Source organism: Theobroma umbraticum, unplaced genomic scaffold, assembly GCF_002168275.2.
Source record: "Theobroma umbraticum cultivar Fairchild unplaced genomic scaffold, ASM216827v3 scaffold_51.0, whole genome shotgun sequence".
NCBI lineage: Eukaryota > Viridiplantae > Streptophyta > Magnoliopsida > Malvales > Malvaceae > Theobroma > Theobroma umbraticum.
Window position 1 is genome coordinate 6,526,093 of NW_018397260.1, and position 12,993 is coordinate 6,539,085.

Consider the following 12,993-nt stretch of genomic DNA (forward strand, 5'->3'; position numbering starts at 1 on the left):
TGTGTCTGTGGTGGTCGCATCAGGAAATATTTTCTTTGAAGTAATAAAAGCATTTTGTTGAATACCGAGTCGATGCTCAAGTATGCGGTGATTTAGTTTGATGGATACATTGATGTTGCATTAAGAATGTTGATTGGACTTCGCTTTCATTGGTAAATAACTGTTTAAAGTTTCTGGGAAAGCGTATCAGGTTTGTAGTTTTAACCATAGTCATTTTTACTGCCACCGTTTTACAGGGGTTAAAAACGAGAAATTGTTGCATTATATGAATTAGCCAATGATGGGTGCGTGTTGCATTTCATTGATTGGTCTAGTGATGATTCTTACTTGAAAATAATTGACAATATCATTAGTGAATGTAAATCAAAGCCACAGTTCCAAAAGCAAACCGAATCCAAATCCTCTCTTGTTTCCCACCAGCCCAGTTAAAACCTTAAAACACTCCGAAAGCGAGCATGGATTTAGATTCCCTACCAAGTTCAAAAGACATGGCCAAGTGAAATTAATGCAAAATATAACTCTCGCTTTTTGATGATTTTCACCATGGTGGGAAACTGTTAAAATTTGGCACATAAACCATTTGTGGGAGAGGAGTGAGGACCCAGTTGGCACAAGCCCCGATTTCCATAGGCCAACAAAACGAAGGGTCTGGGACTGTGGGCGCCCTGGTCCCAACCCCGGATCGTACCCCACCTATGGTAATTGCTATGCACCTCATGTGACAGTGATGCAGTCTGAGGCTAAACCCCACCAACGTTTTTCTTTCCCCAAATCCCCACACCATAGTTAAGCAACCTTCACTTTCCAATAAAAGCTGTGACAGTATTTTATGTGAAAAGAGGAAGAAAACCCTGAAACGGCCCTCCCCACAGACTCCAGCAAAGACGTGAACGTGACTCCTAATTCTCGAGTGTCGAGTCCCTCCCGACGAAGCAATTTCGGTTTTAGTCACCAACAAATACTGCCAATCCAACACAAGCCTATCTGGCCTCTCTGCCAATGTCCACATTTTTTAAGCCTTCGTTTCTTTTCTTTTCTTTAGTTTTTGTTTTTGTTGTTTATCTTACAACTGTTCAAAATTTAGTCATTCTGTGTGCAGAGAGAGGCCCCTGCCTGCAGAGTACCACCAGCAAAGCACTCACATGCATCTCTGACTCCTTTTTACGTTTCCCTTCCATTCTTTTCCTCTCAATCTTTTGAAGTTAGAAGTTTTAAGGGAAGGTCATGTACTCATGGTCCCCCTTCCTTCCAAAACCATTTTGGCACCAACAGATATTCAAATGGACCCTAATGTATAGGCACGCGCCACCAAATCCAGGTCCTACCACTCTCCTTTTACAACACTTTCGTTCAAAATAACAATATACGCCTTGTGTAACAACTACGAACCCTTTGCTACACAGAATTTATGTTAGCCAAAACTGTTATGAATGTGAAAGTCAGCTAATCTTCACCTCATTATTACTTGCACTAAGAGAATTAAGTCATTACAAACCATGATTGTATGCAAAGTCTGCTCTAAAATAGTTTAATTCCTCTCCATTTGCACGCTTAAAACAGGCCAAGTGTCCTCTATTCCTTTCTGCCTACATAATGAAAGCGGATTACAGCTATCATCCATAAAACAATTTTTGAAATAATCTTAAAAAGCTCTAATAAATAACCAACAAGCAGTAGTAACGTGCACGCACCTCCCTTGCTCACTCCCCAACAACCCTCCACTTCACTTGCTGATCCTTTGGTTTATTTTCAAAGCCAAATAATCAGCCATTAATGACTTAATCTCACTTGTTTAACTAAATCAAGAGCAATAATACTTAAAGAGTAGAGATAATCCGAAATTGCAAACTAAAAATTGACAAACCATAGCATTACAGCTCATCAATCCGTACATTCTAATTCAAATAGGAAATAGTAATAGTACTATTAAAAAGACTATGACGAAGTCAGCTTGACAACAATATCTCATTAAAAAAATAAAGGAAACAACCCTTCTTCTTTTTTTTCTCATAAAAGAAGCAAAAAAGAAATTAACACAAGCCACACGGGTAAAACGAAGCGTGCCTGTCTAATCTGATGATCTCCCCTTCTCATCACTGTACAGAGATTTAAAGATTTGTTTGTTAGTGGTAAAAAACGTAGCGGTAAAATGAAAACCTCTCGCTTTCCACGATGGAACCTAAAACCCATCCACTCAGGAAAATAAGGCAAAAAGAAAATCCACGAAAGACGACAAAAAACGAGGAGGGGGATAATCCGAATCAGCCAAGTAAATCCTGGTGATTGCAAAGCTCTTTTCTTAACCGTTGCGAGAAAAGCCGGCAAGCATCAATACTCAGATCAACGGCAGCGGCTAAAGCCACGAAAGCAGCTGCATCCTCCGTACAGTTCACGTGCTGTACACTAACCTCCACGCAAGGCTTGCTACACTTGCCTTCCCCTTCCACGCGAGCCGACATTACAAACCCTCTATACACGCAAAACGGCCACAATCCGTACCCGAAATCCCCGCTAGTTCTCGGACTACATGCCGGCGACGCCGCACTCCCCGGCGTCGCCCGCCCGTTTGTGCCGCCGCCGCCGCCTCCTAGATCAATTACAAACTTCCCTCCCTTACCTGAACTCAAAGTCGATTCGGCTAAAACAATAGCCGCGGCGCTCATATCAGGAATGAGTTCAAAACGGTAACCAAGTCCATCAGAAGAGCCACGTTCGCGCCAAGCCTCGAGACGGCCCCAGGGTTTCCAGGTGCCATCCCCTGGACGGAGAATCAGCCATGAGCCGGGATTAGAACGGCTCACTCGGTCCGAACCTGGTGAGGCCACGAAAGGAGTAACCATTGAAGCGGCGGCTACAGGTGAGCCGGATAAGTCGTGGACCGTTATTGACCATCCTTTCCGTTCTTTTCCTGGCCTTTCCCTTTCACTTCCGAATGAGCTTAACCAACCCCGAGAGCTACTTGGCTCTGACTGTAACGACCTGTCCGATTATAACTTAAAAAATTACTCAACAAGCAAAGAACAAACACTTCGAACTAAATGAACAGTAAAAAGTAAAAGAAAAGAAAAGCTTTTTCATGAAATCTAAATTTTTATAGTTTTCAATTAAGGATATAATCTGGCAAACTTTAACTTTGCAATTTCTTCACCGTACTATTTAGCATTCAAATTTAGTAACAAAAACTTTACAAAAAGCCTAAAAAACAACTAATTAAAGATAGTAAAAACCAACCTGGATCTTTGATTCCGGTCACCGGTACTTCTAAAACTGAACTTGCAAGTGAAAACGGGTTGCCTGATATTTCCTCTGATCTGAAACACTTGAGGACTACATTCGGGTTCGCCGTCGAACTGGAAAACGAATCTCGGGTCGGGTTCCGCTTTAACATTCAAGTGAAACCGAGCAGAGGAACCTTTATTAGCTTCTTTTCCAACCGAAATCCAGCCACTGTGGAAAACGCAAGCCCTAGATTCAGTTCCCGCCAGATCCAACGGTACAGACACTTTCCCTAACAGACGCCCCGAGTTAACCCCGCAAGTGGTGCCCCTCCTGCCAGTGTAGATAGCGATCTTGAGGCAAAGCTTGGCGGAAAAGATCGATTTCGCGGCGAGTTTGTCGATATCAGCTTTGCTGAGGTGGAAAGTGGCGGCTAGGGTTTGGAGCTGGTTGTCAGGGAACTGATTCTCAGGCGGAATGTAGGGAACGACGGCGGTTTGCAAAGGGAAGTTCTTGAGCTTAATCTTACAAAAACACGGCGACGAAGAAGGGTGAACAACTGAACGCGCCGGTTTGGACGCAACCGGAATTTTCAACGCTAGATTACCTACGGTAATTCGTACGAAAGGGCAAGGGTCCATTTTCAGTTTCACTTGCCCCTTCCTTCTCGAGAAAAACCTACACTCTTTGTCTATAGCAATGAAGAAAGTGAAGGGTTTAAGCTAAAAAAATGTGAGATGTGAATGGAGGTTACATGGGAAAACGTGAAAGGAATGCGTTTCGGTAAACTGGAAATGGTGGTACGCCAAACACTCTATTCATCGTCTTCTTTTTCTTTCACTCCTGAGTTTGTTGTTATCCCTTCCACTCTCTGAATTTTCTTTTTCCTTTATTTGACACAATTTCTCTCTATTTCTATAGTAAGAGAGCTTGGACAGGGAGGGGATTAATGGGAAAAATTTTTGGGATTAGTTGCCAAAAAACCCAGGGGTAGACGGGGAAGAGGGGGATAGGGTAGGGGTGGAAGACAGCTGGGTACAGCCTGGAGTTGATTGCCAGACGGGAACGAAGCTGACGGTATCTGAGTGAGGCCCCTCTCCCTTCCCTCTCTCTCCTCTCACCTGACCAACTATATTGTAGGCTCCAATTTTTTTTTTCAAATTTGTTATATGACGAAAACACCCTTGTCTGTTCAACTTGGCGATTTGCAATTCTGGCCACCTATACGGAATCTCGCTTCTTCTATGCACACAAAAAAGAAATGGAAATATATTTTAAAAAAAAAACGGGTGTGTTAAAATTGATAATTAATTTAATCAAATTAGGATTGTATTTTTGTTTGTGTTTACACAGTGGATCTTTGTACCACACGTGGGTTGTGCCATTGAGAGTATTCCTTTTCCCTCTTTCTTTTTATTTTCTTCATTCTAATTTTATTTTGGTGGGTCCCATTTTTTGTTTTTGATGTAGTGATTTATGTTCGTCTGATCTGGAATTTGGTTATCCGGTGGTTAGGATCAGAATCTGACTGCTGAGTTTACAGAGAGGATCGCATGGTGTTAGACACGTGGGTCATTGGGAATGGATTTCATTTTCTTTGTTGAGAGAGGGAGAGAAAGACTTTGACCTCGGCCATGTCATGCTGATGTCATATTTTAAGAAAATTAATAATATTTGTTTTAAAAAATAAATAGTATTAATTTTGAAGTCTGCTACTTGCCTACTTGTTGGTACATGTATGAATTAGAGGCAGGCTCCGGTACGGGCGGTAGCCAAATGTTAGATCGATGATGGTTTCTGATGAAAATAGATAATTAGCCGTTATTTTTATGCATTATAATAAAAACCAAAAAAAAATATATTGGTGATATTTAATTTCATTTCCATATTTATCCATAATAATTTCGGGAAAAAAAAAAGAAAACCCCACCTCCCCATTTTTAAATGGTTTTGAATGAAAATTATATTGAAAAAATTAAAACAAAATAAATATAAGCACAAAACTTAGCTGTAGCTTGGGATAAACTCCAACTGAGACTAAACTCTTGTCTCCTAATTCCATGCATGTTTCCTTAATCATAAAATGTGGACCTAATATGTAGGACCATAGACAAATGGTTTTTTCACCACACTTGTGTTATTGATGATTAAATGCTTGTACTGGTTTGGACATGTATATTGTAATTTACCACCTAACAAACACACGCACAAAAAAAAAAAAAAAACACATGCATACACTTGTTTGCAATGTGTAGTTGAAGTTCTTCTAATGGCAATTATCTTTATTTATTTATTATTATTATTTGGATATAATATCTAAAATTGTTTTTAACTATTTATGAGAAAATCTAATAATTTTTTATATTTTTTGTTTCGATCAAATAAGTCATTTTGAATAATGATTGATTAATAATTGTTAGTTAAAACGGTCATTTTGTCATTTTATGTTACGTGATGTTAATGTCACGAGTTGATATTTCATATTGAATTATGACATAACATGTTAAGTGTAAATATAATAATATAATTATGTGACATTTTCATCACATTAGTAACACGTGATATCAAAATAATAAGTAATATTTTGATTAATGATAATTAATTAAATGTTAATTGTAAATACTTATGAAGATTTCAAATAAAATTACAAAGACATGATTGAACCCAATAAGAGAATAAATATTGATTTAATTTTTTTAAAAAATTTTAAAAAATTTTAAACGTTATGCTTTATTATTTTTTATAAAATTTTCCACTCAATGATGCAAAATAAAATGATAAACTAGGCGAGAATTAAAGGAACATAAAAAACAATAGGAATTAATTAATTAAAGGGTATGCTAAAGGACCAATATGGTTGAGAATCCATAATGGTGATTTAATCAAGCAATAATCTCATTCATTCAAGAGAGTGGATCCCTCTATTCACCATTGAAACTCAAACTAGCATATAGCTATATAAGTTGGCCGACATTAAGAATTTTTTGCCTCAAGATTACGGCATCTAGTTTTAGTTTTTCTCAAACGTAATGAGTATTTAGACTGGTTTTAATGGAAAGGAGGTGAAAATAAAACTTTTCAATCAATATTTAGGTAAGAGTTATGAATCCTTTCTTTCAATGAAGAAAGAAGACGAGGCACATGGTTAAATGGTTTGACCCAAAGGTCGAATGCGAAATAACGAATTGGCTTGATCCATAAGAGAACTTTGAGGCCCAAAGTATTTGAATTTTCTCACGTGAGAATCGTAGTACCAAGGTAAAAGCAAATGTGGACGAGGATAACGCATGTAATCCAAAAGGAGAGGTGTGGAGACAGCCATTTCACTGTCCTTTGTAACGCTTTTAACTCTCCCACTCTTCCATTTCTATTCATGTAAACGCAAAACGAAGGCAGTACAGAGGGAGCAAATCCAAGCCGAAACAGAAAGAAAAAACCATGTCTATAATTTCCTTAACTTCAGCTCCCAAAATCACCTTTATCCCCAACTCCATCTCCTCCGCATCTTCATTTAGGACACCGAGTCTCCCATCTTGGACAATTTCCAATGGTGGGTTGGTGATAGAATGTTCATCGCGACCGCAGAAGAAGGCAACGAAGCATCACATGAAGACAAGGCCGCGCAAGACGCAGGCATGGGACATAAGGAGGAAGCCCACCGTTTACGCTCCTTTGCCTCCACTCCCTCCTGACTGGACCCTGGTTTCAAGCGCCGGTGACAATGATGGTGGTGGCGATGTTGCTGCTGTTGCTGAGGTTGGTCTCGCTGGCTCTGCTCTACAGGCACCTCTTTCCAGTGGGTAGCTTCCGTTTTATCATTATGTCGGTTGTGTCGTGTTTACTTGGAAGGTTTTTGTTTGGTTGTCTGGGTTTTTGTGCTAAGTTATGGGCTTCGTGTTTGAATGATAAAATGAAATTGATTTTGGTGTTGTAACATACTCCCATGAATTGCCTATGTTTACTTTAGTTTCAGTTTTTCTCGAGCAGGGACATGGAATTCTATTTCTGTGCCAACAGGCTTTGCCAAAGGAAAGGATAGCTTTTTCTTGATAACAGTCAAGCCTTGTTGTTTCACTTATAGCTAGTTGTGAATCTCAATTCATTGAAATTTGGCAATCGGCTAAAATTTGCATTAGATATAGGTTACTTTTGTTTCACTTACTAGGAAAATGGAAACATGTCAAACAGAGTCACAGTACCCAGAGTCCACTGCTACTCTGAAGTTCTGCTTCAGAAATCAGAAGAGTTCAGTTCAGGTACCAAAGCTTTTGCATTTTAAGTTTACATTATTGAAAAATTAAAGAACAAGAATAAAGGTATAGAATCATCCTTAGACCAATTGTGCCACCAATAACGAGATGGGTAACCATGATGCAGGAGAAATTAATAGAGAAAAAGGAGATGATGGTTTGAGAGCTGAGACAAATCAATTCCTTTTACTTCAGCACTTAGGGTTAAGTTCACAAGACAAGGATCCTTCTTCTAATCGAGACTCTACTGAAGACAAGACATTGGATATTGCAAGGAACAAAATAACGTGCATGAAGAACGAGAGATGTTGCTGATTGCCCCAAAGTGCTCTCCTATCACCATGATACATGTAACAGCAAAAGGGTAATTACAAGGTAGAACAAATGAATCGAGCAAGAATGAGGTTAAAGTTGATTTCTAAAGAGCTGTTTACATTGTAAACTTCGTAGTAGGGAACAATCCTACCAGCAAGATGCAATTACAGAATTTGGAGGTTGAAATCTTTTTGCACTTTGAAATACACCCACCTTGAGCCGCCAGCAGGAATTACACGATGCTGTACAAAGGGTACGGTAACAAGCACAAGACCTCATCTTGCATATGATTATTTAGAGCATCTGATGCTTCCTTTCAACCTCTCGATTCCTGAAGGATTTCGGAAAGTTACTAGCATGATCTTTTCTTGTATCGACTCTGCACAAGGCTCAAGAGGAAGTCTGTAAATATATGTTCATATCCTGGCATTTTCCCGTAGCCTGCAATAATTTCACAAACAATTGCAGAGCAAATCAGCATGTCTGAGGTGGTTCGAACAAAGAATTAAAAGGGGCTTTACACCAAGTCCAAAACTGCCCCCATGATGCTTATACAGTAGAAGTTTCACTTGCCAGGAAAGTAGTTGATGTCTATGACATAAAAATGATCTCTCGTTCCATGCTCCCGGATAATGTCTAGGTTGAATAGCCGAAGACCCTATAGTAACAAAATAATTGCATAGAAATACATATTATAAGCATGATCCACACATTGGTATGTAGAGACCAGGAAACTAATAGTCAAAATTAAAAAACCTACCAGTCCACGTCGAAGTTCTTTGGCTAGTCTTTCAAGTAAAGGGCGAGGAGGAAGCTCTGCAACAGGAGGAAAAACATATGTAAGAGGTCGCACAAAGATACTAACAGCATGACTTAAGACATCACACTTCAGCACAGTTCAAAGCAGCATCTCCTTTTTTACTGAGACACATCACATGGTGTTGAATGAAATTATCTGAAAAGCTGCAATGAACTGAGGGTTTATTCAGCTTTTATAACTTTTTTTCACTCAACTATGAAAATTTCGTCATAAGCACTTCAAGTCCAATCACATGATCAAACATTCACGTTGAAAATTGCCGACAAGCAGAATTGAGAAAGTAGCAAAGAAGAAAAGCTATTCTTAGACAGGACAACTCACCAGCCACACTAGGGTCCAAATCTGCGTCATCTGCAGAAGCTGCAGCACAGGAAACCCGTGGAAACCGGAAAACACCCGCATTTTTAGAGAGCTCTCGTTTAGTTACATCAGGTAAAGAGAAACGCCTGACCACTTTAATAGCTTCTCCAACGATATAAACCTTGAAGAGAACACCTCCTACAGCCATTATATATAAAACAGTACAGCAATTAATAATGGATCACGAAAATTTGGCCTATGGTTATTAGTCTCTACAGAATCTGCAGTAGCATACCATGGTTAACAAATTCCTGAAGAACAAGTGGAGGTTCAAGTTTCTGAAGGGAGTATTGATCATAAGCAAGTGATAGTTCATGTGACTTTGCACTTCCATCAGCAACCAATGGTTTTGCAACTGAAACAGACGGAAATAAGCAAGTTTGCTTAGAAAAAAGTGACATGAAAATTGGATCAGACGAAGAAGAAAAAGTGATATCCTAAAGTATATCACATGACTTGGGAGCATGATCGAGCAAAAGCATCTCTACGCTTCTTATGATTCAAGTCCAGCCACAGTCCCAAGCAGATCTCACAGGTAACATATACACCACATGAAACAGATTATTAAGTCGAATGCACAGCATACCAATGACTATGTGTAACTTAAATGGACACTATAGAATGGTACAACATATTAGAACACCACATGAAAAAATCTACACACCAAGGGGCAGTGTCAACCCAGCTCTGGCTACAGCATCAGGAATGGATGATGCATCTCTTTTAATGACCAATTGCCTGGGAACACCAACTTTTCCTGCATGGTAAAACATAAACATTCATTTTGATCAGCTTTGGAGTTCATTTGTAAATCTTTCATCAAAAACTGGAAAGTTGCCAGTAAGGAAGAAAAGCCTACTCCCATTGGATTCTAAATTCCGATGTCAACCAAAAAAACTATGGCTTAAATTACCATAAGAATCAGATAAATTCATATCTGCAACACATTGTAGCATTGATTGACGATTGTGTAAATGTTGTATAGCATCAGGAGGATCAAGAACTGTGACTTCTGGATGTGTTCGTCTATATTCCTGCAATTATAAGTTAGAAATTGTAAGATGGATTGGTCTCAAGACAAACGTGTAATTAGCAAACTAATAACCCTTGAGACAGCAATTTTTCTACAAGTAAATGTTAAATATATTACTGTCCAGAACCAAACGCTTTACAATCCTTTGGTGAAAAAGAAAAAGAAAACGTTTCCTTGCTTTTCACTTTTGCTTATAGTCAATTCTTTCCAGAAGAAGAGCTTATAAAAGGGACACCTAACATACTTCATAATTCCTGGTTCACATGCATTATCTAGTCATGCATTGACGCAAACTCACAAGGCAGCTCACTATATTGTTTTTTCCATTAGGCACTGTGGTTAAGAAATCATCCTCTGGTTGTAACATATGAATCCTATCCACCTAAACTTATGCCGACACTGAACTATTGAAAGTTGAAAACAGCCCACACATGCTACAAGATAATTAAGAAAGCAAAGCAACAGGTAAGGTGGACCCCATTTCCAACCCCCCACCCCACACCCCACCCCCACCACCCAAAAAGAAGAGGAAAAATTAAATCTCACATGTAAAGCACATTAAATAACTAGACAAACACAGCAACACATAATTGAGAAATTATTAAGATAAAGTGACATAAAACTCATGGAACCATCTGATAATGCACATCAATACAAGGTCACAATACAAAGTAAAAGCTGACAGTTCAAAAATATTGCATAAAAAAAGAAGGATACTTATTTAAGAAGAATGGGTTAGTCCAGCGCTAGAATTATGAAAAAGTATCTACACTTTTATCTGAAAGAATTGACTCAAAATAGAATTAGAAAAGAAAACGCGGGCCATTTTGGTTATGAATTGAACTCATTTTCTACCATTAGTTTCCAAGGAAATCAGGTGCCTAAACCCCAACTCCAAAAACGGAAAATTATAAACTGAGATAAACTACAGAAATTTCAACGATAACTTTCCCTAAAACATTTATGTTTCGGCATAAAAATTACGACAAAAACAGCACACCCAACTTCCAAAGCATAACTGATATAAATTTGAACATAAGAACTTGAACCTAGCTGAGGTCAGATGGTTTGGCACTGTAATCCTAGAACCAATGCTGGATATTTGCAAATAAGAGAAGTGAATTGTTTTACTAGACACTTCATCAAGCAGCCAAAAATGGAGTAATGAGGGAGGCACTTGCAAAATTTAGTCCTCAAGCATGATATAGCAAATACTAGAGGTACACCAGATCCTGCCCTTAGTAGGATTGAGTCAGGATAAAAGGGTAATACCCAGGACAAATGAAGCCATTCAAAACAATGAAAAAGTTTTTTTGCAGGTAATGCTAAGGAAAACCTGAAAAATCAGCTAGATGGCCATGGAAGTAGAAACATCCTCACTTGCTGGAAGCTTAAGGCCTCGACCTCAATTATCAAGTCAGGTTTCATGAGGAAGGAAAGAGCAAGCAGTCTGCAAATTATGTCAGCCACTAATGAGATTTAAACACAAAGCAATTGTCTGTCACCAGTCACTGGGTTATATGGTTCCTCACATGTAAAAACACATCAACATGACAACGTAATATGTCAAAGACCAGTGGCTTCATAGTCGATCATTTCCAAGATATCCATCCTTCTCAAAAGAAAAAAAAAAAATTATACTGTAGGATCTAGGATTTGGACCAACCTCAAGAATTTGGCGCCACTCTTTTCCGGTCAACTGCACCAGAAACAAAAACAGGCCATTTTATGTCAGACACGCCAGCGCAAGTACTTGTTTGCACCATTCTTTTTTTTTTTTTCATGTCATCACGAAATATAAGAAATAGTATTTACCAACCTTGTGCAGTACAATATCAAAAGGACCTTGATCCGAAAGAGGTCTGTTTTGATCAATTGCAACAAATAATATCCCCTTATTCCTGCTCCATTTCCAGCATTTTACATGGTTACTCACACAGAAAAAAAAAAAAAAAGACCCAACACATGAACAGCAACAAAGGGTTAATAGTAACCGCAAAATCCAACCTTTTTCTCCTATCAAGGTACAAAACAACCGCATCCCTTCTTTTAAAAACACAAGAACTTAGGACCCATATTTTACTTTTAGCAGAAGGTCATATAGCAGCAAAAAATGTAGACTAAATCAAATACTAGTAACAATAACAGAAAAGACTAAGTAATAGTAGCAAATTCAATATGTACATCATACATTACCAAAGTCAAAATCTTTGCTTCAAAAAATACTATAAATATTAAATATCTTCATGAATTGATTCCAAGTAAATACTGAAAATGACATATTATTATCAACATAATAAACATATTTAGTATAAAATAAAAAATCTTTGACTCATTAGAGTAAACGAGTTTGATGTAATATTCACATAAATTACTTCATTTTCCTGAAAACCAAAACGATAACGACGTAAATTGGCAGCATATTCTCACACCTTAGAATCCAAACATTAGATTCCAAAACCATCAACCAAAGAAGATAAACGTGTACAAAAAATCTCCGGCTACACCTAAAAAAACAAAAAAACCTTTCTTAAGAAATGAAACCCGCCCCCCAGAGATTCACCTGGCTAAACCTTCAAGCTTTGGTTGTAAAAAGCTCTTAATCTTCTTAGAAGTAAGCGCGTAACCGACAACAACAACGTTTTTCTGTTGTTGTTGTTGTTGTAAAGCTCCGACAGAAAGCTGCGACATCGTTTCAGAAACCTGGTCGTCGTAGTCATCGACGTTATGAGAATATTCTTCCTTCAGCCTCATATGGGAGTAAAAAATTAGGTAAATACAGAGGAATGCAAGGAAAAACAAGATCCCCGAGAATTCAGAGAGTCGGTTAAACGGAAAAAACGAAGAAGGAAGAAGATGAAGAGAATGGGAAATAGTAATATGGGTGCGTTTGGGGTTTGGTGACGGAAAACGCGTGTATAAATAGGCGTTTTGATTGTGGACACCTTTTCGGGGAGGAGGAGGAGTTTGGATTAGATGCTTCGCTTGCTTTTTGGCTT

The 12,993-nt window shown here is 38.4% G+C and overlaps 2 protein-coding genes across 2 annotated transcripts; both read right to left on the reverse strand.

Annotated features, from left to right (window-relative positions):
- Nucleotides 1-1,841: 1,841 nt before the first annotated feature.
- Nucleotides 1,842-4,310, reverse strand: LOC110416588 (formin-like protein (DUF1005)). Its single transcript, XM_021428604.1, has 2 exons — nt 3,232-4,310; nt 1,842-2,979 (listed from the first exon to the last, which is right to left on the reverse strand). The coding sequence occupies exons 1-2, from the start codon at nt 3,855-3,857 to the stop codon at nt 2,262-2,264; spliced, it is 1,344 nt and encodes a 447-aa protein (XP_021284279.1). The 5' UTR covers nt 3,858-4,310; the 3' UTR covers nt 1,842-2,261.
- Nucleotides 4,311-7,633: 3,323 nt separating this feature from the next.
- On the reverse strand, nt 7,634-12,993 carry LOC110416495 (Inositol 1,3,4-trisphosphate 5/6-kinase family protein). Its single transcript, XM_021428496.2, has 10 exons — nt 12,558-12,993; nt 11,814-11,895; nt 11,661-11,693; nt 9,875-9,995; nt 9,626-9,718; nt 9,197-9,316; nt 8,923-9,099; nt 8,542-8,597; nt 8,355-8,439; nt 7,634-8,222 (listed from the first exon to the last, which is right to left on the reverse strand). The coding sequence occupies exons 1-10, from the start codon at nt 12,746-12,748 to the stop codon at nt 8,134-8,136; spliced, it is 1,047 nt and encodes a 348-aa protein (XP_021284171.1). The 5' UTR covers nt 12,749-12,993; the 3' UTR covers nt 7,634-8,133.